The sequence below is a fragment of the Bombus vancouverensis genome, chromosome 6 (genome assembly GCF_051014615.1).
Source record: "Bombus vancouverensis nearcticus chromosome 6, iyBomVanc1_principal, whole genome shotgun sequence".
Classification (NCBI taxonomy): Eukaryota; Metazoa; Arthropoda; class Insecta; order Hymenoptera; family Apidae; genus Bombus; species Bombus vancouverensis.
Genome location: NC_134916.1, coordinates 1,849,208 through 1,876,584, shown reverse-complemented (window position 1 = coordinate 1,876,584; position 27,377 = coordinate 1,849,208). Strand labels below are relative to the sequence as shown.

Here is a 27,377-nt window from a genome sequence, read left to right as displayed (position 1 = left end):
CTACCATCCGGGAGAACATATTAATATCTCGAGTTTTGACGTCTGAAGTCGTCGGTGAAGCGGAAGCTCAGTCGTTTGGCGAAGTGGAGGGAGGGCGGTGGATGTTTCAGTAGTCGGTGGAGTAATCAGAGGTCTAGATTAATTGTTTCCACGGGACTCTTGGCCCGACGTAGCACAAATACACGGAAGACTTCGAAACGGTACTTCGTGATAATACCGACGGAACAGACACAATGCAAGCTCTGCCATAACTCAAGCCCTCCATTCTCTCTTTCTTCTCTCTCTCTTTCTCTCTCTCTCTCTCTCTCACTCTCTCAGCTCTGGGCATGCAAGGAGAAACGTGTAACGTGTGTAAATATTCCATACGGACCGAATCACTTAAAGTTACCACCTGAGGCGTTTACCTTGCTGCCTGAGCTAATAAACGCTTTTCACGAGTTTGACGATTTCGACGGACTGCGTTAGCTCTGTCTCGCGAGCGCGTACGCGCCACACTCTCTCCGCTTGAATTCCCATGTAAATTATCCGGGAATCGTAACCGCGCTGCGTTTCGATTGTTGCCGCGCTGTTTACCCGAGCACGCTAGAGCACGTTTCTCGCACGCTATCCAGTGGAACACTGGTTTCGAGGAGCGGTCCAGAACATTCGATTCCACGGAATAAATTTTAACAGCCATGCCGGAGAATAACCCGGCTTGTTTGATTGCCGGTGCACGACCGTTTCAGGAGGTTCATTTCTTCGCACATTTTACTTTTGTTTGTTAACTCGAGGAGAAACGTGATTCGTTCGACGAATCAAGAACATTCGTGTAATATTAAGCAAGAGATAGGAATTAGGGATGATAAATGTTATGAGAAGTATGGTTTATGCGCGGGATTTACAAGTTCTGACATGAATTAGAAGATTGTTACGAAAGGGTTTAGAACGGCACTAAGTATATATTTTGATAGGTTCGTTCCTTCGATGGTGGACTTTCCATGTTCCTTAACATGAAGAAAATTTGTTGGTATATAAAAATCGCACTTGTTATTTTAATAATAAAAATGAAAATTAAATCGAAGTATCGATTAATAAAAAATTCTCTTAAGAGAAACTTTTTTATGAGACTTTCCTCTCCAATCTAACAATTATCGAAATAAAGCACGGTCCATATACGTGTAACATTGCTTTGTACTACCTCACAAAAACCGATTGAAACGATTCCATTCGGTAGATACAAACTTCATCGCGTTATCCCGGTGGTCGATACGCTGCGAATGTACCGGCCAATCAATTTTCCGTAGCAGCGACATTCCATGAAAGATTCCCCTCAGAACGTGGCACGTACGTATCTAACACGTCGATTTCAAGCTCGCCATTGAATTCCGCGATGATCCATGAATTGAGGATAACGATAACTCGATGATCGCTCCGTTTTATCCAATATCGCGTACACACGGTCCTTTATTTTCTCCGTATCTCTTGGTCTCTCGTCAAATCGGAGATCGGAGATCGTACCGTTTCGTCTCCAGCCATTCTTCTTTTTTTTTTTTAATCTGTCCTCTCATAAATAAGGTGGAAGCCGGAAATTATCTGACTTCTATTCGATTTAAAGCCAAGTCGATGAGTTTAATTAAGAAAGAAGCTCGAACGGAGCTGAAAAGCGTACACTACGGTGATGTCGAGCTTCCGATTCTTGCTGCACATTTTTCGACATTTCGAGTATTCATCCTTTCCTTTCGTCCCTTGCTTGTCTCCTTCACAGAGCATGCCGTCTCTCGACTGGTCTGGGATACGCGCGTCCGTCGCGTTTTTGCCGGTTATCGAGTTGCCGAGATCGGGACGGCAGAAGAGTCGAAGGGCTGTTGTCGGTTCAATTGGCGTTCCTTCGTAACGAGTAAAAGGAGCATGTTATGATACTCGCGAGCCTGTATGCAATTTCATATCTGTTTCTGCTCTCCTTTTCTCCGACCGTTCCTCGAGCTCCGTTTTATTGGAAAGTCGATAGGAGTTAGTGGGGGTTCTCTCGTCGAGGACGGAAGACGATGAAATTCAAGCGGATCCTTTGAATTACGACCAGCGGCAGGACAACGTCGAGGGCACAGTGTCGAGATATTTATCTAAAAAAGAAAAAGAAAGGGATGGAAAGAAAGGGTAAAAAGAAACGTAACAAGAAAAAATAAGAGACGGAATAATCTCCGAGCAAGTTCTCTTCGACGGAAGTAGTTTTTATGCGTCTATTAACGAGGGAATGCATTTCTTTCTGCCATGAAACACAAGCAGCCTTGTTCACAATTCTTGCCCCGTGCAGGTCTTTTTTAACACCCTGTTCCCTCTACTCTCTGCCTGCCCGTTACGGCGTTTGTCCGGTCAAAAGACACGGCACCGTTGCACAGCTTTTATCCGGCCATCGAGTTTCACGAGTCGAATTCAAGAATACTCAAAGGCCAGCCGTATAACATGACACAAAGGAAGGGTCTCGCTGTGCTCGTATACGTTACGTATTGTATCAGAGAACGCGTGTGTCGTCTCGCGGTCGTATGTCATACGGTGCGCGAGCTCGACACCGCATTCCCTAAGGGGGACCGGCGTAATTAGTAATTTGTGGTTGCAACGGAGGCTTCATTCAACGGGCCGCATAACAGTCATTTCGACACGAGCCTCTAACGGGGCTTTGTGTTTGCGGATCGTGCTCCGTTAAGTTGCAAAACGCGTTACTCCATCTCGCACCTACTACCACTTAATTTCCGAATGTCTGTCAAAGCATTGCAGTACTTTTTTCCTCTCAGTGTAGCTTCCACTTCCTTGGAGGCGAGAACGCGCGGAATTTCATTAGGATTTCAATCATATGCTTTGACTCCAAGATAATGAGACTCGAAACACCTTTTGACACTGCACTACGTTAAGGAAGTCCAATTGTAAAATAAACTTGGAACTATGTCATCCGATGATACGTCGTTTCGATGAAGCATTATAGTTCGCACTATTAACAGAAACCATTTAAACTTTATAAAATAATTTAGCATCGTAACTTAACATTATACTATTTCTACAATGTTACTTAAGCTAAGGAAGTAAGAATTTGACCAAATCGTAACATCTGTTTACTCTTTCGTTCTACACGTATGGTATAAATTAATAACGAAACTTTTCGATTGCTGTTGTGGAAGCAAAAACTGTCTCGCAATCAGTTCTTGCCAACAAACGGTAAAAATTCGGCGTGTAAAGTATCAATTGTTTATAGGTTCGTCGCCGAATCGCCCATGCGAATCATTCCAACTATTGATATCCGTAAACAAAATATGTCCCGTTTCACCAGTCGATCGTGTTTCCGGTTCTGACGAGGACGCTGGTATTGTTTGGTCTTTTTCTATTTGCAATCCTCCACTTTGCCGAATAAACTCAGATCCCTTTCCTTCCAAATCTCGTGGAGCGTACGGACATTTATTTTCCAAGTGCATTCTGGACTCGTCGATTTGTCTCGTTTCGTTCCTTGTTTTGACAACTCTTTGCTTACAATAAATGTTTGCCCAAGCTGTCACACATCTCTTTATTTGTCGACGACTGTTTTTACTGACCTCTAAGATTGATTTGGATTAGCTATGTGATATTTATTGCGATACTAAAATTGTAAGTGTTTTTGTTTAGGAAGTTTAAAAGTTAGTATTTCTATATTTCAATCAAATTTCAAATTTTTATCCATCGGTCAACAAATATCTTTAATTAAATACGCGAAGCATAAATACAAATAACGAGTGAATCTCATCCCGCTTTACAAATAATATTAATACTATTTTGTTAATTGTATCCTACCTTTAATAACTCATGTATCGACTTTCTTGCTATTAACCCATTCAAAAGAAAACTCCGCAACAAGCCAAGTATAAACGTCTAAAGAAATAAGTTTGGTCCTCTTCAAGTCTATATTTTGCATTGAGTGTCTGACCCGTTTGTGAACGTGATTTTTTCACCGCTATTCCCCGGGAAATTCCCTAATTGGAGACTTTCTCCGTCTGACCCCATAGAAAAGCGCTCGTGAACACAATAACACTCACTGATCATTAGGCTCGGTGAAAAGCATGTTCGAGAAAATTTTTTTTTCCTACTCGGCACATGGAGGAAACTACTGGAGGCACTACGAGGAAATCGAACCGTGTTCGGCAGACGGCCAAGCAATGCACAAAGTTTGCTACTTGCTTAAGTCCTTGCATATTTATTCGACTCGTGAAATGGCGGCCAGTATCTGGAGAATCGGCTGGTCCTTCACAAACATGATCTCTGCCGCTTTATTCTCTATTTCTCGAGTGGCCAATTACGGACAACGAAGATTTCATGGACTGCCGCGCCGTAGAGGGTAAACGAAGACTCGGTCCGGATATCGATCGCCAACAAGACAAGATCCCATCATTTCATTATGCTGATTATTTAAGCCTTCAACGGAATAAATTAAACTATCGCTGTCCAAGAAAAACGAAGACTTTTGCCTGCAAGTTGTTAACCCTTAAACTCCATCCATAACTAATCCATAACTCTGGACAAGATATCTGGCCATTCAATACCAGCTGTTTAACGTTCATGATGAGATATCTGGTGACCCGATACAGACGTGGTAGTACCAGTTACGAGATATATCATCCAGGGTTATAAAGGTGTTAAAATAGGAATGTCCATAGTATGGCAAAGTAGAAAAATATTTAATTCAGCACGTTCTTTTCTATGATAGCTATCCGCATGTAAAAGAGTGAAAAGCATTGCTATCATAGAAAATTTTACTGAAAATCTTTAAAGAGTCTTGCTTCCGATTTACATTGCATACAGGGAAACTTGCAAGTTACACAGATACTTGGTATCCTGGAATAGCACAGAGGGAAAACGCTAATAATTCAAGGCGCGACGACGTTTCCGCGTACATACATGTTCTCGTGGCTCGAAGCGCGAAGCACGGGTGGACCCTTAGTGTTAGCATGCCGTCGCGTCGGTCTGTTTCTCTTTCGCTCTCTCGTTGTCTGTCCTCCGTACGAACTGATGCTGGTAGAGTTTAGGGTAAGTTAACGCGCAACAACGCCGCGGCAGCGTACACGTGGTGGCGTTTGCGCTTGAATAATGCATCAACAGTCCGTACGCGGCTGCCGTATAACGGGCCACGCTGTTCAATCTGCGCTTGTTGAACAATTCGGTAACACCCCGCATTAGCATTAATGTAGCAGATCGTCGGACACCTGCGGTAATTCATAGGATTGAGTGGAACTTCGCTGTTGCTTTTCGAGACGCGCAATTGACTCGCGCCAACCACAGTTTTACTCAAATTCGACCCCTTGCTTTCCATCGACTTTGAGCGTTTAATTTTTAATACGGAGATCTTGTTCTACAGCTATCAAGTATATGTGACCATATATCTATCAAATATATCTGACCATAGTTTTGTTTGATGTTTTCTACGCCTACTCTTCCAGTCTTGTAGAGATAAACCGATAAAAATTCCTATACTGATGATAATCTGGGCACATTGCTGAAATCAGGAGAACTTTTACGTGTTTCGGCCGTAGACAAATATTTGCTCGCGCACAAAATACACGTCATGGTTCATTTGGGAATGCTACGGAGGTAGAATTTCAGCGGGGGGTGGCAGGTACTCGGGCCAATTTATATATGAATATGTAGAAACGACCCTCTTCACTCGGCGTTTCGGCCAGCAAACGAACCATCCGAAAGGGGGCTTCGTTGCTATTTCAAGCGAAAGCTGTACATCTTATCGGGATAACTCCTCGAATAAATTTCCAGAGGCTCGAATAATTGTCCTGCAGATTGCGTACGCTGATTATTTATGATAGCGATTATTCCCGGTTAACCGATAACGAGACGCGATGATAAATTGGCTAAATTTGCAACAATTCCCGCATTCTTACCGGTAATAAGCTTGACTCTTTTAATTATTTATCGATAGCGACGGCAGCATTGAAACGTATGTATTTATTTAAGCGAATATTTAGATTCGTTCGAATTAGATTAAATGAAAATGAATTGTGCATAGATCGGGCGCGTGTTTGCTGATGTCTTTAGTAACGGTGTCTCTAGCGTGACGATAATAATCTCACGAACAGAGAGAAATGGATATCCTATTTCACGTCTTTGCTATTAATTATTATTGTTATTAATCATATATTCGTTTGAAATTGGAGTCATCATAAAAACGTCTAATAATTATTATAACGTTAATCATCTATTATAATGAAAGTGCACTTCCTGAACCAAGGTACTCAAATCTTCATCTCTAAACCCGTGCAGAAGTCAATTCGATAAAAAATCTCACTTTACGACTGCTATAAAATTATTATTCCTTCAACGAAATCGGAACGGCGTATTCCAATCCGATATAATCAAAGTACAAACAGTTAAAGAAAACGCAATATGAAATTTCAGCGTACCACCAGCCGTGTTCTTATCGTTCGTTACAACAATGTCGGTAGAACAGCTTGTTATACTATAATATAATATTCAGAGCGCAACTCGTTCCAACTTTGTCTATGGAAGACTGTAAAACTTTGGAATTCCGGTCCTGCTTTCGGGTAGCATGTTCGTGGAGAACCCACCACGAAGTAACGTGTGTCTATTCACGTTTCGTTTGAAAATGCATTAGTCATACGGTCGAAAGTGGAATCGAAGTGTCGCCTGGGAATCGCAATAACCGTCAGCGCGAAGCGGCGCGACACCAAATGCAAATTATTCTTAATGGTGATACGAGCACGTCCCTGGTGGTATCACATCGATCCGTGATTATCGGAAAAAGTATAAATCGCTAATAAGTCGAGCGACATTTTAAATATTTTTTCCCTTCGTCTGCTTTTTCGCCTTCTTTTTCTCATATTTTATCTCCTCCTCGTTTTGTCTTCTATCGCGGCATAACGCCAAACGAATTCGCCTCGTTTGAATATACGCTTGCCTGGATATATATATTAGTGAAACGAGAATGGTTCTTTCGTTCGATTGTAAAATGCAATAATCAGATTCGAGGATGAAAGGACACGCCTGGCCGATTATAACTCACGCGTCTCGCGAATTCGCGAAAAAACTGTGCAATTATTTGATCGGTTACGTTGGTTGCATCGTGCGCGCTGGAAAATCTTTTAATTGAAATTTCGTTTAATTAGTCTACTTTCGGTAAAATCTACGAAAAACGATACGGTGTTTGAAATTTTTACGCCTGGATAAATTTTTCTGATGCTCGTCTATCGATCGCTTTTAACGAATGGTATCAAGTTCCTGATCTATGATTTGTTTATTTCCTAAAATATTGTGCATCTTAGTAAGATTTTAATGCAATTCCATCATATAAAGAAACTTTAAGTGTTAACCGATTACGATCATCGATACTGTTAGCATTTCTTTGAGCAGACAACATTTATTCTTCTTGTATGGCGGAAACGACCTCCACCGCCCCAAATATTTAGCTTCATTACATATAAACGCTCATCAAAAGTATATTTAATCGAACGAAGCTTCTTCCGTCTCGAGCCATTGCGTACTTTACTGCGTTGCGTTACTCTGAAATCGCTCAAAGACGACCATTAATTCGTGTCCAAGCGCAAGGAGATTAAAAGCGCGCGCGATAGCGTTAATTTCCGACATGACATTAATCAATTTTGCCGGGTCAAGCCAGTGAAACTCGGGATTTGGAAATACGTGCCAGCCAGGAGGAATATTTTGCCCTGCGTTAAGGTCGTTATCGTGACTTTACAATCTGGTAGAAAAATAGGAAGGATCAGTCCTGAAGGGAGAGTCGAACGCGAGCGATTCCTATCGACGAATACTTTCGACGAACATTTTCGACGTTTGATATAAACGACAAACGCACGAACGTCGATAGTGTTAGCTTCCGGCTTAACGATTATCGTATATTTTAGCTCGTCCATCGCCATTCTTCTGTCTCGCGTTACATCGCGCATCCCGCGGGGACAATTTTTTCTGTGATTTCCCGCTAGAGGAAGGGGACAGTCATAGCCATCCTTTCTTTCGAAGAATCATTACGACTATCCGGTCAATGAAGCATCGATTTACTACATAGAAAAGATGATATATATACATAAATATGTATGTATACCATCGTTCTACGTTCACGGTCAGTCGATGCGCATTTGGCACTATCCATTGACATTCATGTTTCGGGGGAGAAAAGAGCTAGATTTGTGGACCACAGCTGAACATTACATTGCATCGGTAATTCCACTGTATGTATTTACATATCCGCGGTAAGTATCCTCCACATATTTCGTGACATAGATCAGAACACTATCAAAAGTATTCAAATATATAGTAGGATAATTACAACATAATCGTTTATAAATAATACATATATCATTTAAAAATTAATGAAGAACATTAAAAAATTGTAAATATGGGATAATTCTCTTTAACGGTGAGTTAAGAGGAGAGTTAAAGTGCGTTTCGTTCAAAATATCTGATACAAAGGTAGTAAAACTCCGTTGTAAGTTACTCTTCGCTTTTACTCTACGAAGTTTGTACATTTTCAAAGTAGCAGTACTACAAATTCAAAGAAAAGAGAGACTAAAGTAAGACTGATGCATTATAAACAAAGTTTCGAGTGCAATTGCAATTTACTGAATTATAAATAGATCAGCTGGAAATACATATAAATCTGCTTGTTACCGTAATAGTGAAAATAGAAAATAAAATTTCTTTCGTACGATACGTACAGTGTATAGTCCCCCTTGAGCTTAGTAAGGAATTTATCGAAATGATTCGTATCGATTTGTGTGAATTCAATTGGCACGATATGACTTTCATTTATGTATTTAATTTCTGTATTATTGCATTAGCTATAAAGGACAAATTTCTACGTTCAAATCTGTGGAAAGAGATTTAAGTACATATATTACGAATGGAATGCGAAATTTAAACAAATCGCTTTTCGTTTAGCCACAAATGTATAAAAATTTTTTTATTTCGATTTATGTTTAGATGTTGTAAACATGTCATCAAGGTAATAAGTACTGGACAAAATATATCGCCGTCGAATGACAATATCGTGTCATCATAGACGACGTTGAAAGAAACGATAACCGCGGATCGTATAAATACATATTTTGTTTTGTTTGTCGTTTGTTATTGACACGAAATGGTTACATGAATGATACGCGATTTAGCGTCGCGATATGGGTATTTTCGCGATTAATTTCCAATGGAATAATTCAATATTCGCGTTACCGTATCTGTCGCGTGATCTTCCGCGTTCGACCTTTTCCTCTTTTCTCCTATTGCATTTTCTTTCACTCTCTTATTTTGATTTCTCTCTGAAAATGCGATGCATCGATTGAATTCCGTTTCACGCTTTTGCTTAGTAAGAGAGATCTGCTCAACAAAATCGCGTACAATTATCACGTGTTTGACGGTGTATTTTATAAATATAATATAACATGTTTTATTTGAATTACGTGATAAAATCATGCAGCGTTAGGAAATTGCAAGCAAGATGTAATATTCAGTGTTTGTACGAGGACGAATCAGCGCGTAAATCATTGTGATGCTTTGTTTTGCGCGTTTGCTTAATTTGCTCATTTACTCGGCACACGAGATGTTGAAATACGTGAGTCGTTAGGTACGTATCGATATGTCCAATTTTGACTGTTTTTAACGTAATATCTTTATACGAATAGACGATCGATCTGCGTTCAAGTCTCGAGAAAAGATAATAATTAGTCATGGCGTATTACACGAAAACTAAGCGTGAATGGTCCAGTGAAATATATCTCATTGGACCGGCATTTATACACCAATCATGCGAACCACGGATGTCTGTTTCGATCAACCGATTTTGGTCGCACACGGTGATGCAGACGACAGATGCCAATCTACTCCTCTTGATACGACATATATATATCTTTTCCCATAATATGACAGTGATATAATTGAATACAATTGTCTTTGTTATTTATTTCCGCGAGTCGGCCGCATTCGTGTACCGCAGAATAACGATCGGCTGAAATTTCCACACAAACAGGATACGTTCGAGAGGATCGTCAAGGCTTTAGCCGGTTTACCCAGGAAACGCTTAGATGCTCGAATCGCATTTAGACTTTTAAATTAAGCCTCTTCCCCCACCCTTCCTCTGCAGTCTGACGCTTCACGTGTTAATGGAAGAACACTCATGAAGAGTATTCGATCGGAAAGGAAGTTTTTTCTCTCTAGTCGTAAAATGCAGTCTGTCGATGCTCCGGACGAAAGAACCTACAGTGGAAGTGTGAATGCTGAGTTACAGCTTGGTTCCAAAGCATATCGTAGGAATATTGAGTTGCGAATAGAGTTTTGACTGAAATATAAAATAACTATACTTTTAATAATAATAACACACCATTAAGGATTTCATTGAATTACAATTATTCGTTGCACAGCAATTTTGTGCAGGATTTATGTGTAGAAATAGTCTAATAAATCACAACGAAAAAAATAATTAAAGGATAAAAAGGATAGAGGAATGTAGTGTCTTCGTCTTCTTAGCTGTTACAGTCTAAGCATAAAAGCATCCCCTTCCTCTACGACAATTTTATACTTCTCTTGTGCTGTATTAATTTTTAATACCGTGTCCTTTTCAAGCACAGTGTGTTTTCCGCCAGTGGTTTCTGGAACTAACGAGCCACGAACCTTCCATGAAAAATCAATCTACGTTGATACGATTTTAATAATGTCGAAGTGCTTCCTTCTATGCTAGATATGATCCGTTTATCTTCTTTATTTTATGTTGTTTCAGGAAAGAGTAATACTTTAGAAAATATTAATTATCCAAATCTTCGTTGAACTGCAGGAATAAAAATGCAAGTATTGCACATAGAATTATTTCAATGATATATTCCTAAATACATATTCATGATTATTTGTAAATATTTAGTTCCATTAATATAATAATTCATGCGATCAAATGACACTAAACTATCGCAAATCACCGATGACTGACGCCAGATTGAATACATCAAATCATTAATGGTATTAATCGTAAATTGATTGGTAGTCATATCATATAATATCTACAAATGAAAAACGCTACTATAATCGTGCACTAATCTAAGGAAAACACACGTGTGCACGTGTATAAACATATAATTTTTTAATAATTGAAAAGGGTTACAAATCTTCTTGTGCGATGTCTTTTACCACGTTCGGTCCCGCTTTCACTAATCAATTCAGTTTCGTGGAAAACTCTTTCAGCCTGTAATGAATCACTTAGATAATTGTTAATGTGTTTATTCATTAACACTTGTCGCGTTTGTAAAATCTTCAATGGATAAAAATATTAATACATTGCAGGTGAAAATTTATTGAATTGTAAAAATTTTCAACGTTATTAATAATTATAAAGGTATATACGTGAATTTACAAGCTACATGTTAAATCCATGCTTCGTTCTTTAATTTGCTTTTATAACGATTGATAACGATTTCTAGATCGGGGGAATTAATATTGTACGATGTAACGTTGCAATGCTGGATATAGTATAGAATGAGAGTAAAATTTAATGTTATATACTTTTGTAAATTTCAATTCTGCGGTTATATTTTTATCGATACAATAAACGGAATTTTATGCGAACAAAGATTTGAGTTTCGTGCGGAAAATTTCATTTAGAACAGAAGACATATGCTAAATATAATTCAATAATATCTCTATAGAAATTTCTTTTTTATTCACTATAGGAGATATTTAAAAACTGAATATATTTCATAATTTTTCTAACTAGACCATTCTGGTAGTTTATTTACTCACCAGAAGTGGCTCGCTTTTGTCATTTGGATAACAATCGGCGGCGATTCGCATGGAAATTGGATTTGCTTGAGGTTTCATTATGGTCATTTGCCTTATCGTCGTTTGAATTATACGTGGCGATCTCACGGCCGCAATATCGATTCCACTTTATCACGTTTACCTTCGATAAACTGTTCGCATCTTTGCCAACGAGTATTCATCAGAATGGGGGCAGGGATTTTTGGTCGGTTACTAAGTACGCTAACACAGGATTGTACCTGTAATCCGGACGCTAACTAGATTTAGTAATTATCGAAGGAGAGCCATGTAATCAGGGATGACACAGAAAGTCTTTATTGTCTTTGTAAAACTATCGCTCGAGTCCTCATAAATTTCCTTTACAACAAAAGAATTGACAAAAGGTTTATAATTTCGCGTGGAAGTCTTGTATTTACTGTAAGTAAGTGTTTTTTCAGAGAAGTATTCGAATTAAAAACTTACTTTTATAAAAGTAATTAAAAGAAAAATGAAAACGGTGACTGTATGCGAAGGTAACAAAGGTTGAAACGAATTCAAAGGCAAATTAAAAAACAACCATTTTCAAAGTCGTTTTATATCGAACGACTACGAATTCGAATAAAAAATTAAAAAAACATACCTCAAAACTGTTGGTAAACAATAGGAGATTAAAAAAGACGAAAGAACAAACTCTTTCGTTCCCATAAAAACTAGGAATATTCGGCAAAATGCCTGTTGGAACGCGAAACTGCGACAAAACTTTTTCGCCGCATCGTACGTTTTCAAGCCGTAATCGTGGTCCCCGAGGCGACGAGCCTGTTCTCCAAGACATTTTCTCCTCCACGGAAAGGGCCTCTTATCGTCAGTGATTACGACTTTTTAACGGGGATTTCCTCCCTCTTCGTCTCATCTGGCCGCATTTCTCGTTTCCTTTGCCCTTCTGTCTGTTCATACCAGTCTCGAGCCCCGCTGTCGAACGTTTCCGCGATTGTAACTGGATTCTCCGGTATCATCATCTTCAACCCCTTTGCGACCTCGTCGAACCGAACTTCTTTTACCTCCTTAGACATTTCCTTTTTTCATTTTTAACTTTGAATTCGATTTGCATGTGAAAGAATGCCATTCAGAACTTCTTACTCATCCTTGAGGTTGGCCTGTTCTTTGAAGCGTTCTTGACCTGGGTCCACTCGAAGCCGACCCTGTGTCATGCAAATTTTATTATATGACCGCTCTTGGATCTGACCAACGCCTTCGTCTTTTCGATGTCGCTCTTTTGCACAATTGCGGACACGTCAATCGCGATTGACGCTGTGCTCGCGAACGACTTTCTGCTTGACATTGCTCAAATGTATTTCTTGCTCGATGAAAAGGATCTACTGTTTGATTTATGTCAAAGACTGTGGTGCCTTGCGCAGATCCAAATATAATTTGTTCTCGTAGATTTCTCAGTATTTTTTTGATTTTTATACCAAATTGACCTATGTTAAATCAATTTTTGAACTAATATAAAGTAGACGCTCGAAGTTCGAACAATTCGACGTTCAAATAAGAATGCCAAGAAAAATTCGACTTTTGAACTCAACGAAAACTCGAAGCTCCAACAAAGGGATAAAGAGTCACTTGTCTTGTAACCGTCACGTGGCTGCATTATTTCTCTGTTTAGGCCCAGGTCAGGCGAAATGCTAGCTGAGAAGAAAAGAGGAAAACAAGGCTATGTTTACTGCGTGTGCAGTTCTCTTGTGACTTTGTAATTGGTTCAGCAATTGTTCATAATAGCATTTTCAACCGTTTCATTTATATCATTTAGTTATTTTCATATACATTTATGTATTTTTTAAAATGATTTCCATTCATAACTTTATCAATGAAAGATACCCAAGATACCTGAAAATGCTAAAAAAGAAGTCGTATATATTTTATATTTTAGATAGAACATAGGAAGGAGCTCATCAATAAATATAAAAGTATGAATTTGGTAGTAGTTTATTGAAACTCGTTTTTTTTTTTTACTATTTATCAATATGATCTTTTGAAATAGGCAGTTAAAATGTAAAAATTTGAGTAAATTTTGAATGTCTGAAACGGATTAATTCAATTAATTAAATCAAATAGTAAAACTTAAATCGAAATTCGAACAACTGAAAGATCGAACCGTTTCCTGGAACGGGTTATGTTCGAACTTCGAAGATCGACTGTATTTCATCTAAATGTAATATTCGCAGACATGTAGAGAACATTTATTTTGGCTAAGTATGCAACTGATTATGAGTGAGTTAATCTATGTAACTGTATTAATGAACAAATATTACACAAAAACATGTTTCTGTTCACAGTGCCTCCAAATATAGAGGACTATCAGTCCTCGTCAGATGTCATTGTGAGAGAAGGTGCGAATGTGAGTCTAACGTGCAAAGCGACTGGAAGTCCTAAACCAGCTATAAGCTGGAAAAGAGACGATAGTTCAAAGATCTCAATTAACAAAACGTATTCCGGTAAGTATACGTTATTATTGACTTATCATGAATAAATATTATTACAACAATCTATTCGATGTAATAGCAATAGATAATACGATTGCGATGATAGAGTTTGACTTGAAACGATAATTTAATATCGCAATTGACCGTTATAGTTATAACTCGATTTTACAGCTTGATAATATTTTTATGTCTAAAGTTGCTCTCGTTATTTTACTAGTTTTTTCTCAATGGTTATTTTCTCCGTATGTTTTTCATGTACTCTTCTCTTCTGTTTTTCTAGTCCTGTGTTCACTTTGTTTTCCTGTCATATATGAAATATCATATAGGGTGACTTTTAGTTGCTTTGTAAATTTAAATTACAGTGAATCAATGAATATTATTTGAAATATTATTGAAATGTTATTAACTATAGCATAAAATGTAATATGTTTGTCTTTTTCGCAAGAAGTCTGAACGATTGTCACCTAAATCTAAGTTATCCGTATGTTCCTTTTTAATCTATAATCTTTAGATGTGATGTTCTCTTCAGAGTACAACCAACGTCGATCCGTAACCGTGTTTCGAAAAATTCGGGGGGTAGAAGCGCGCTGCAATTAAAAATAATGACATTCGTTTGACTTCTATCCGAAGATCAAACATGCTCTACCTCAAAAACTGTGTTGCCGCAATCACAGAGAAGATCGTGCGGTAGGGTCGTGGAGAGAAGAGCAAAGGAAGATTGAAAAGAAGGAGAGAAAATGTAAACGTGTCAAAAGACAGTGGATTTAATGAAAACAGGACGAAGGGAAAGATATTTCTCATTAACACGTCACGTAATTCCGAGGACTCGGAGAACTCGCGAATTCCATGTCGTTAAACGGCTAGGGTGAGGATCTTGTAACGCGTAATTACGTTGGCCACGGATTTTGAAGAACGATGCGTTGAAGTCTTTATACGGTTTCGCGGTTCAGAAAGCGTATTAATTTATTGGAGTAAATAAGGGATGCCACGGTGTGTCGGAGGAATTTAAAACGGATATGTAGAATTTCAACTTCATAAAAATTAACGCATTAGAACCATCGGAGATGGCGCTCCTGTTATTTAAAGAAATCAAGAATTTAATTCCGGTTACGAACATAATAGGATTTATTAAATGCGATACAGGAAGCGTTATATAGATATCGAAATTGGAAAAGTGTAATTAACGTGTTCATCAGGTGGCAAAATTAATTTTATGTTTGCAAACACGGTTAAATTATATTATAAAGAGGACTGGTAAACTTCGATTTAAAAGTTTTACAATCCTCTTTTCAGTAAAAGAATTTCAATGTGTTAGAAAGTAATGATTTTACTTATCCATGACTACTAAATTATGTTTTAATGGAATAAAAATTACGTGCAAATCAGTTTCAATCTTTATTTTTGAAAATAGTACATATAATTTTATAAGCAAATTTCACCGAGTTTGAAAATAACGCGGGACATACAGAAATATAATTTCTAGAATTAACAAAGGCTCGAAAAACTTGGAATTTGCGATAGTAGAACGAACTCGTATGGAGACAGATACATTTAGCATTTCCCTGCCATTTTTTCCACCTCTGTTCGTTGGTTTGTCAATTAACTAAAATTAGCTTTTAGACTCTGTCGAGTGATTATTCCGCGACGTCGGATAGGGAAAATAAAAGCGCCAAAATCGCCTGTCTAGCTAAAGTGTCGCTTATCATTTTTAGTATTGGAGTGGAAAGGCGAGACGCTGGAAATCACACGGATCTCAAGATTGGACATGGGCGTTTATTTATGCATCGCAACGAATGGCGTCCCTCCGACTGTGAGCAAACAGATCAAAGTTTCCGTCGACTGTAAGTGAATCTTTTATTTCAATTCATATATTGATCAATTCATAATGATTTTCATTCTGGGCGGTATTGACTCTTTTTTAATTTTCGATAATCAATATTCAATGGAAGATACATGTAAAAATCTTGAAAGCTTCAAGATGTCTCAAATTGACTCAAACTCGAAAAACCAGGAACTTTAACTCAAACGTTAAAAACCAAATGCGGTTCAGATTATTTAAAAAGTTTAAATAACTAACAAATTGATATTTCTAATTAATCTAAGTAATATCTTCATCTCCTGATTTTATTGTCTATCTCTAAAATCAATTCTGTATTCCTAAAACCTATATAAATTGAGAAAATACAATCGCAAACATTCTCCATCTGTCCGAAACACGCAAACGCGAAACATGAAGCGCAAAGATGGCTAAAGAGTTGAAGAACATACAATTTAATAATAGAGAAAGGTGTCCGGCGACAAAGCGCCTCTTTACCGCTTACAAAGCGGTTCGTTCCTTCTATTCTCGGCAGAGCAGAAGCGAGGGGATATGTGAGAGACAACGGTTGTAACTGAGAAAGAGAAACACGTTTGACTCGTGCGAAAGAGTAAACGCGAATAGTACAGAGGGTGAAGAGCAAGGATGGTGTGATATAAAAGTAAGCTCCGGATGAACCACGACATACTGTTACTCCATTTCTATCCTATACGCTTGCCTATTGTTACGTTACTGCTCCTTCTAAATACTGAGCGTTCCCTGCGTCACATCAACTTCCTTTTCTTGAAAGCTCGATTACTACCAACGAAAGGTCGTATTAAACGGTTTGTCGCGACGCGACGTTTTGACCATTTTTAAGCTGTCGATAAAAGATTCTATGACATATCATCCGAAATTTTTATAATATGATATTATCGAAGGATAAATATTCGATTTGACGTTAATCACAGAAAAAGGGTTAACCGACAAGTTAATTAAACGACAGTTTAATATAACTTCTCTTCTTTCACATGGAATATAAGAAATTCACTGGCAAAAAAGACTGTACAGCATCCTAAGTTGTCCATCGTTTATCAAAGAGCTATGATAAGAGATACGAAAAAAAACGAATACAAAAAAGCTGACAAAGGTTCACGCAGAATACCAGGTTTCGTTGTTGCACGTTCGCTTATAAGAAAACCGAGCCACGTGCATGCGCGCACGCGCCATCCAAGAGACGAAAACCAAGGAGTTATCCCTTTAGTTAAAGCGAGACTAATTAATTTAGCGGCGCCGTAAAGAAGCGTCGAATTGCGATTCAGAGCCAGACCGGGTCTGGGGGTTGAAAAGAGGGGGATGTTTTTGCCCCTGATCTCTCAGCGGATGCGCGCCGAGGATTATCCTTTTAGGCGTCCTTTAATTCCATTTGTAGCCGGTGCTCCCGGGCAAAGGCTTTTGTCAACGAGTATTACCCCGAGCCCTTTGAAGTCAAATTGCAATCGAGTAATGTAATAGTTCTGTCCGCGATATGCATTACCGGCGCGGGCCCCAATTCAAGAAGAAACTTGCAATGGAAAGAAAATATAATTTTCTGCGTGAAGCATTCCAAGGACGCTGGGAACCAGCTTTTCGTAACGAGAAGATTATTTTTATGCTTATCAAGTTGTTTGGAATTCGTCACTTGGCTATGCAGCAACGAAGGAAATCACAAGAAGTACGAATTAGTTACGATACTGAAAAGTATCACGATAGGATATCGCCGTTATATTTCTCTGAACGGAAGTTCCGTGGATATAAAGGATCGTGAAATATCGCAAGGTGATTTTGCTTGAAAAAGAAAGAATCAAAGGAGTTAAAGTGGTCGAAGGTGCGCGAATCTCTATTTTAAATATTAAATACCTACGATTCAAACTTTAGACTGCAATAGTCCATTAAAATAATTTATCTTTGCGTGTTTGATGAATACATCGAGATGATTGCGTTCGATTTCTTGAAGTCTCGTGCAGATGCAGTTGAATCTTCTCAACTGTCAAAGGAACACGTTGCTTGAGTTAAATAGAAGTGGGAATGGTTAATTCGCCGCAGAATCTGCGCATACCACGTACCACTGAATCAACTCCTCTCGTTCTCATATTGTGTAGCTGATGAAGATAAATATTTGGGAATTGACTAAATATTTGGGAATTGACTAAATTGAAATTTGCATGCTTAGTGATGCGAATTACGGTAACATACTTTTGCTTTAAACGTAGTAAGTAATTTTGAAAAGAAAAAAGGAAATAATTTTACAAACGAATCTTTCTCTATGTTTATACATAGTATATACACGTGTACATTTGAAGTAGATTAAAGCGAACTAAGGTGACAATAAAATTTTTCATTACGTACTGCGATAAACTATTAGGTCATCCTATAAGTTCGTGCCGACTTTTGTGTATACATTTCATGTGTCGATCTATAAACATACGGCGATAAGGGACCAATGCACCTGAGCTTAGCTGATCGATAACAGGCTAGAGCAGATTTTCGTGGGTATAAGATCGTAATATAGTGAACACAGTGACTTCTAACAGTAAAAAATCATGAGTGCATTGCGTATCCATTTTCGACATCTCATGTTATATGAATTTCGGAAAGGAAGTTCTGTAACAATTGCCACGAAAAACATATGTGCTGTTTACGGAGAAAATGCGCTTTCATCTCGCACCTGTAGGAAGTGGTTCCAACGTTCTGGAGCTGGGAATTTCTGTTTAGAAGACGAGGGACGCTCCGGGCGTCTTCCTCAGACAGACGAAGATACAATTCGGAATCTTGTTGAAAAATCACGAAGTTTGACAGTTCAAGAGATGTCAAATGTTCTGAAAATACCTAAGACAACGATTCATAGGTGTTTAAAAAAAATAACATATATAACCGCTCGAAAAACGGCACGAACTTATGGGATGACCTAATATTTCAAGATTAATACAAGATTTATTGAAACAATATACATCTTTTGACATACAATATAGAATATGCAGAGATCCGAGAAAACAGATTCACACGATTGCTCTCATTAACTCATTAATTGCTTCTCATTAACTGCGGAGTTTAGTTTCAAAAATTCCTTGCTGATTACACAGCTATATCAAGCAATTACGAGTAATACACGTCAAGCGCAGATCAAATGCTCCTTTTATAAATTTTACGAAAAAAGTAAAGCAAAACGAGGAAGTCTTACATTTTTATTCAAAACAAGTTATTAAAAACTTAAGAATTGTCAAAAAATAATAAAGTAAAGTTCACAAGCCAATTCAGGGAATAGCTGATATACGCAGTAAAATACACAAAGTAATTTGGGGAATAGCCGATGCATTGGGGAAAATAATCGATTCAATTTACAAAAAGCAATACATTATACGGAACATAAACGGTATACCAAAGAGAATAATCAAATAATCAAAATTTTTTTAAGTCTTTTCGTCTTTTTTATAAAATATATAATAGCTTTACTGGTAGAATAAAGGAAAAATACCACTAAATGTCATTTATATTACTTTTTAATAAAATTTTTAGTTTTTATAGTAAATGGTAATTTTTTATTTTACATGACGAGTGTATACGTCAACTGTACCGAAGTAAAGTTTTGCATTGACATGTATACACGTCGAACGCAGTTAACTGGTTAGCTCCAATACAAAACAAGATTCCACCTTGGCGAGTCTAACGAATCGCTCTCGATCCGCCTCTTACCACTGTTCCCAGATTCAGTCACGAGGCGTAGGTGATAACGAGATATATGCCGCGGTTTTGCTTCTGACGCTTTGCCCTCCCCTCTCGCTATATTTTTTCTTCCTCACCGCGTGCTTTACTTTAATCAATCCTTTATAAGCATCCCTCGAAGCGCGGCCCATTTATTCTTTCAGAGTGTGTCCATTCGTTTTTAAAAACGCGTATACGTCGGGACCGTGTGCATAACGTATCAAAGCAACAGCGGCAGCATTCTAAAAAGCGCCCGTTATCGATCGCACGTAATCTAAGGAGTGCAGCGAGAGCAAGCGAGGAAGATAGAATGACAGAGGGAAAAAAGGTAGGAGCACGAGCGAAAGTCCAGTAAGTTGACGTTTTTTAATTTGGACATGGCCGTCACGGTTAATGACGGTTGCGCTTGATTCACGTAGGCAAATCTGCCGACGGGACATGGTCATTTCTCGTGGGGCAGAAAGGTCACAGGACGAAACGGGATGAATCTGTTGGGAAAATGAACCGAGACTCCGGCTCGGCTTTCACCTGTGACCGCCTCCTTGCCCAAAGACCGTTTAATCATTTATACGTGTTTTAACCTTTCTCAATTCAATCTTTTTCCCAACGAATCTATTGTCACGACTAATTGACGTTGAATATGGATGTACGTAAGGTTTTGTTCAGTTGCGCGAAGGTAGTTTGCGAATGAATATGCGAATCGACCTCTGGGTAGTTTTAATCGTTGACAAACAGAATTTTATTTCATTGCGGGCTTTTGCTTTTCAGGTATACGGTTCCGATGTTGTATATTGTATACAATTTGAATTCCACTGTTAGCCGTAAGTTTTATCGATACTGTCATGTGCGTGTATTGATGGAACAAACACACTATTAGTCCTATCGATATAACAATTACTTTATATAATAATTATGTACGATATAATTATGAAACTATAAACAAGAAAAATATTATATATAGTTTAACATTGTGTAAATTTGTACAAATTACCTTGGTCTGTCTTGTCCGTACGTTAGGCGATTTCGATGTTTTTAGCATGTATACAACTGACATAAATCTACAAAATGTATTTTTTTAATTTTCGTTACAGGCTCAGATAAATGAATTATAAGACGCGATATGTACTATTTTCTTCACGATTTCGATCAATTGAAATTTTTTCAAAATTTTCTTTACATATCATCTAGTAAACTAGTCCTTTCAACTTCTGAAAAAAATTCAAGTAGTCTGGTCTAATTTTAAAAAAGGGTGTCCGGATATTAAAGTCAGTAATTGTAGCTAGTAATGTACCTACATCAAATAAATATCTTGAACGGTGCAATCTGCTTCCTTGTTCTTTATGAACCACATTAAAGGGTGACAAATCCCAAATGTACTTTACAGATTAGTACCTGAAAAAGTAGTTCTTTAAGTCGTTCTTTCTCTAATATCTTTCTCTACATATAACCAAAAACGGTAGACTTGTCTAGTTACGTGGATTACATATATGTATGAAAGTATTGTACAATACACGAAAAGAAAGTATACTAATGATAAACACAGAATACTATATAATAGCTCAGTATTTCGTAAATCCTAAAATTATTAAAATTTCAAGCAAAAGGTTGGCCTTAATCATCCTAATCAATGTATCGATAAAAGAATATTTAAAAATTTTTCTCCTTTATTATTTTAAACTTATCACAAAAAAGAAAGTATAAAAGGATGCTTCCAATCGAGCTTAATCTGTTCGAAAGAACTTATCGACTTGCGAATATCGGGGTCGAAGGTAACGAAACTGCAAGACATTGGGGAGAATGTAGAGGGGTTGAACTTAGAAAAGGAGCTGGAAGCGGAAAGAGGGCGGTTGTACCGATGCGGCGACGTAGTCACGTATAAGCAGTGACTCAGCCTCCGCCCTCCTCTCGTTCTCGGCACCCTTCGCACTCGGCTCTCCATGTCCTTCTTCCTTGCTCCTTGCCGTGGTTCCAGTGGCAATCTGTTATTAAAATCAGCAACGAGAAAAATTCGTGCCGTATCTACGCAGGACGAGCCGCATACCGACAGACGTGTTGTGGCAAAAATTAAGCCACCTACTAACTCAAAAACAAAATTACTGCGAGGTGTGTGGAGTTGCGTATCAGATACAATCTTTTCAACAAATTTAAACGTTTTTTTACGCGTAATTGATATTTGCAGTATTTGATTTCGGCTTAATCGGCAGAAATTCCCAAAAAAATTTCTAAACGATTCTTTTATTATTTTCGTCATCCTAATTTTTCAAGTAGATTTTCTATTTGATTCATGATCGATCTATAAACTTGAAAAGTCCACAAAATCGCATTTCATTTGTCAGGTAAACGTTGACTGCGCATTTCCAAGCGCTCTTTAACCGTGGAATAAGCGACATCGATAACGCAACCGGGTCAAGTATCTTTTTCATTTTGTTTTCTGTTTCCTCTCTTCCTTTTTCCTCCTCGTTCTTGGTTTACGCCACAGCGCGGATTGACATTTTGATTTAAACGATGCCTCCTTGAAATATTCATTTTACTTTGGAGCGCCGTGCTTATCATGTTTGCCGATTGTAATTTAATAGTCCGGCAGCGAGGAAATTGGAAATCTGCTCGCAACGCATATCGCGTGTTCGCCGATATTACAGATCGCTGTTTGAATCTATCGATTTCAGTTTATCCGGCTAAAGCCCCGAAATCATCTGCTCCTTGAACCAACGAAAATGTGATTTCGTGGTGGTACGCTAATCTACCGGTGAATTCGCAATCAATCGTCACATCCCGGCACCCTCCGAATAGATCTGGAAAATTTGCACGAACGATCCTTTCTAGGTCCGAAGCATTTTCGCCAGCTATTTATACGCAATCGCATAAAATGGTTCGGTCGGCGGCCTAGGGTTTTTCATGTTGTAGGTATTGGGCGGTTAACTAGATCGTGAGGTACATGTCTATAAGCAGGTTTGAGGATCGGTGTTTATTGGAGTATGTAATACCTTTAAGAGGGATTTTTATTCGTATCCTTCAAGAAAGAAAAAGGTTTTTAAAACTAGATAAAAATTGATAAAATTTTACAGAATATGATATGGTTCTAAATACTTGACGGCATATATTTATAAATAATTATAGAATATAAACCATCTAATAATTTCGACACTACAGAAAGATACTTCAAACCCAAAAACTACGACTCATTCATTATTAAAAATATAAACTCGTAACTTTATTCCCCTACTTAATTAAACCTCCACTTACCCCTCTATCGAAGCAAAAGAGCACACACAATACCGCGAGCACGTGAAATCCGCTTTGCGCATGCAAATCATAATTCGCGGGTGGGGCTTCCTCGTCGCTCAAAGGATTCCATTATTCGATCAAGCGCCACAGAAGACGAATACCAAAAAAAAAGAAAAAGGAAAAAGAAAAAGAACGATGAAAAAGGGGGAGGAGGAAATAGGGCTAAGGCGCAAGTGGGGAGCAAAGGGGGATGGTTCTCTAAAAAATTTCAATCAGTTCTACTGCTGCGAAAGGAGTCCCGGGAGCTGCCGCGGAAACCTTTTAGGACTGAAAAGAAGCACAATAATGATCGGATTTTCCCTCGATATCGATCTTACGGCCGTGTTTCCACGTCTGTCGCGGCACCTACCCGCCTACCTAGCCACCTACGAGCCCGTAAGAAGAAATATTGCTACTGAGACTGCACGAGACGGTAGGACAGGAGAGCACAGAGCCTTATCGGCTACGAGCTGGCGTTTATTTAAATTTAAAAGTGGAAGAGATCGATCTCGAGCCGCGGTCACGGCTTCGTGTTCCTTCATCCTCTGTCTCTTTTTTTTTTCACAGAGGCCAGACGGGCGCGGCCCTTCTCCCTTTCTCGAGTCTCACTGCCTCTAATTCCCGGCTCTTGTCGATCGTCTCCGCGCCCGGCACGTCCCTCGAAAAACTCATTAACGTGTCTCGCTGATTCTCCTTCCCTTTACCTTTCCTCCGACTCGGCCAACTTCTTGTACGTACTCTGTGTGGAGCGTGGAAAGGAAACGACGCGACGACGTGGTCCAGGTCGGAGAACAGATCTACAGATTCTCTCTTCGTCCCGTTGCTGTTTGCCTCTTGAGGACGTGAAGAGCCGCGAGCGTGCCTTACTCCAGGTTTTAAGAAGTGTTTGCGGGAGACTAGGAAGAGATTATGTGTGAGCAAATGTGGGAAGGAAACGAAAGGAGCAGGCTGCTGCGTTCTACGTTTTGATGTATAGGAAAGCTACCGAAGAATTTTCTGAGGAAGTTTGTACAGGAATGGGGATTGCTTCGGATGAACGAATGGTGTGAAGGTATGTGTTTGTTAGTACATTAAATGCCATGTGTTTGTCGAAAAGGCGTGAGGATCGTACAGTATAATGAAGAGGAAGTTTACTGTTTTTAGATATGTTTTTTCACCGAAAGTTTACAAGAAACATTATTATTATTATTATTATCACAAAACACATTATTTTATTAGACTATCTCTGCTAAAATAAATAAAAATATTAAATAAATATTGAATTATACAAAAATAAACGAATATACGATATTTAACTTACCTATAAACAGATTTTTCATTAAATTCTTAAACTTTGAATAAGATGAGCACTCAAATCTGAAATACAAATACTAACGTTGTTGACCGAAGACAAGTATCGCAAAGAAAACCTTAATATCCTCTCGTCTTCGTGAATATGCATATAGTACGACGTATAGTACTAAGGTTTTGATAAATTAACGTATGCGGGTGCAAAAGGGATGTGACGTGAACAGGTCCCTATGCGATATATTATCTATAGAAGGTACGTGTGTTCTTCGTCGTTTGAATCACATTATTCTTTCTTTTTCTTTTTTGACGATGTTAGGACATTACACGAGTGACCTGCAATTAAACGAAAGACTCGCCTGTTTCTCGCGCAAAGAAACATCCTCTTTGAGGCAAGTCGCTGACTTTATCGCGTGATTAAATAACACCACAAAACAGAATTCTATTACGTACTTCACGGCAAAAGAGATGTTAGTCAAAAGTGCGAATCTATTCGACAAACTTTAATTTTTGTGTACCCATAATATTGTTTTATTCATAGGATAATATTATCATTAGAGATTAGCTCCGTGTGGAAACGTTTACAAATCAATTTAAATATTATACGCAATAGAATAAATAATACGCCGATTCATACATATGACTGTTTATAATATCGCATTAAAATACTTATCGAGCTATCCACCATTTTATTGGTCAGTTTGTAAGTTGTAATTTATTTTTAAAAATCTCGGAAGGAGACGAGCGAATTTTTTCGTTACTCGTTGCTTGTCCCAATTAATTTAACGAGACCGTTACAGATAAATTAAAAGCAGAATATTTAACGAGGATTATATTTAAATGAAATTCTGATATATTTTTCTTGTTTTTATAGAAGAAACTTTTATTTTCTTTATGCACATATTCGTTCAAGTAATTAGAATATTCATTAAAAATTGCGATATATTACCCACGTAAGATTCTTCAATACGAATGTAGTATCTTATATCCAGGTACCCACTGTGATATAAAATTGATTCTGATTATGTCTTGTATTCGACAATCGATATTCTAGTTACTTTCCACTTCAAACGGTGATATCCCCTTTTTTTTAAATCCAAATAAAAATAATAGAAATAGTAGAAAATTTTATTTCTCTTTTCTCAATGCCCTTTATGTAACAAATATACCACCTCCGTGCACGAATCTTGAATTCAACTATAACCAACTGAAGAGCCGGTGCGATACGCGATTGTTACTTTGTTCGCTTGAATTTTCCTAATTAATTCGTGTTGCTCGCGTGGATGCGGGGCGGTCGTTAAGCTTAATCGTGAAAATTATTCAGTTTCAGGGACGGCGTTCATTCGCGATAAACGTAAGAGAGCAGAGTAAGACGTTCCGTCCTATAATCTACCGTATTCACGGAACAGGAGTATCCTTGCAGGCAAAATTTAGTCGACGCGTGGAAGTAGGGTGGGCGATTAAATAATAGAGAAGACGAAAGAAGAGTGAAAAAAAGGGAGGAAGGAAAATGAGAAAAGAACGACTCTTACCTGGGCATCTGGTGGAATATTTTATTAACAAGGCTAAAGTAGTTGTACTATATATCCGAGGGAACTCGAGAGCAAAGTGTATTACGACTCGAAAGAAACTATGTTCGCGCAGGAAACTACCAGCTGTTATTAGTTATGTAGGTTATCATCCAGCTTGAGTATTTAATTGCTATCAAAACAGCCGTATGGGCGCCTTTCAATCGGCCTCGGTATCTTTTGAGTTAAAATCGAAATAGACTTTCCCGGGCGACGATTACGAGTGCCATTTGCACGTTTAAGAGCGCTTGAATTTTTGAGAGGAAACATTTTCATGTAAAGCGTTGTTTTGTGAAATAGAAAGGGAATTAAATTACAAAAGTCTTAGTTTTTATCGATTTACGTGAAACATGCTAAATCAGAGTTCTCTACGAAAGACTAAACTTTTTTTTAACAATAGGGAATTCGTAATTGGCTGGAATTTCTCATCGATGTTTCGAAGTAGAGGTGCACCGTGTTGGGTCGAACACCCAGGCTCGAGATGTATTTACTTACTTACAATGCTATTGAAGTATTGATACGTTCATTGTTCTTTCATTTTATTTTATTAAATAATCGTATATAAAATACATGTATTATGTACAGCCAGTTCCCTTATAACTCAATTATTCATATAAAAATTGTGTTATAAATTGTCCTTTAAATTAAAAATCGGCCGCTGGCCTGTAAGTGAGTCGCATATGCATTATTATATATCTGGTATCATATATTGTTATGTACGTGGGTCACATAATTAAAACTACAATAGAATTTTAGGGCTTCCCACGCATAAAAGCAATGCAATATGTATCGCAAAATCTTTTCGCTATTATGAATTTGAATGCCACCAGCAAAGATCATTTCTTTTTCTATAACAAAATTATCGAGATATAGCCGATAAACGTAATGCGATTTGGAATTTTACCGGAAATTATTTGGTATTCAATGATCACAATATATTGGACGTAAAATTGTCTTAATTAAACATTCTGATGATTCTGATTCACATCAGAATTGTGACGCTACTTACGCATTGAGTAAAAGGAGGAGAAGTTCCATAAGCGAGTGTCACGCGATACAATGAAATATTGGCGCTCTTCCGGTTCTTCTTCGCCGTGAAACGCGTTTTTGCACGGTGTCTGCGCCAGCCGAGAATTATTTTTGTGCTGGAACACGTTACTACGGATCCAACGTAGAAACCCCCTTTTTTATTGTAGGCAACTGGGTGTCGTAGTTTCGCGGTGTTTAATGCAGATGAATCACCTGTTTCTGTCCCAGAGATGCACTGAGTTGTATGGTTATTGCTTGGTGGTTTCGGAACATACTTTGGATGATCATGCTGTGTTACAAAATTTGAAATCGATACACTATTTCTTCTTACTTTGTGGACATTTTTTTGCGTGTCTGATTTGCGTAATGTGCTTCTGTAAAGTGTCTATTATTCCAAGAAATGGATTAAGCATTCACATTTTTCAATGACTGCGTATCCGAACAAACAAACGGAAAGTTGGAGAG

The 27,377-nt window shown here is 38.1% G+C and overlaps 1 protein-coding gene across 8 annotated transcripts in view; it reads left to right on the top strand.

The window, feature by feature from the left end:
* Positions 1–27,377, top strand: part of LOC117161302 (lachesin) — a 303,026-nt gene that overhangs the window by 172,740 nt on the left and 102,909 nt on the right. For all 8 annotated transcript variants that reach the window (XR_013058629.1, XR_013058630.1, XM_076619269.1 and 5 more), the window contains 2 exons: positions 14,082–14,240; positions 15,941–16,069. Coding sequence is in view for 6 of the 8 variants with exons in the window: in XM_076619269.1 (XP_076475384.1) it covers positions 14,082–14,240; positions 15,941–16,069 (288 nt within the window). In the remaining 2 variants the exon portion in view is untranslated. The remainder of the gene's footprint in view (positions 1–14,081; positions 14,241–15,940; positions 16,070–27,377) is intronic.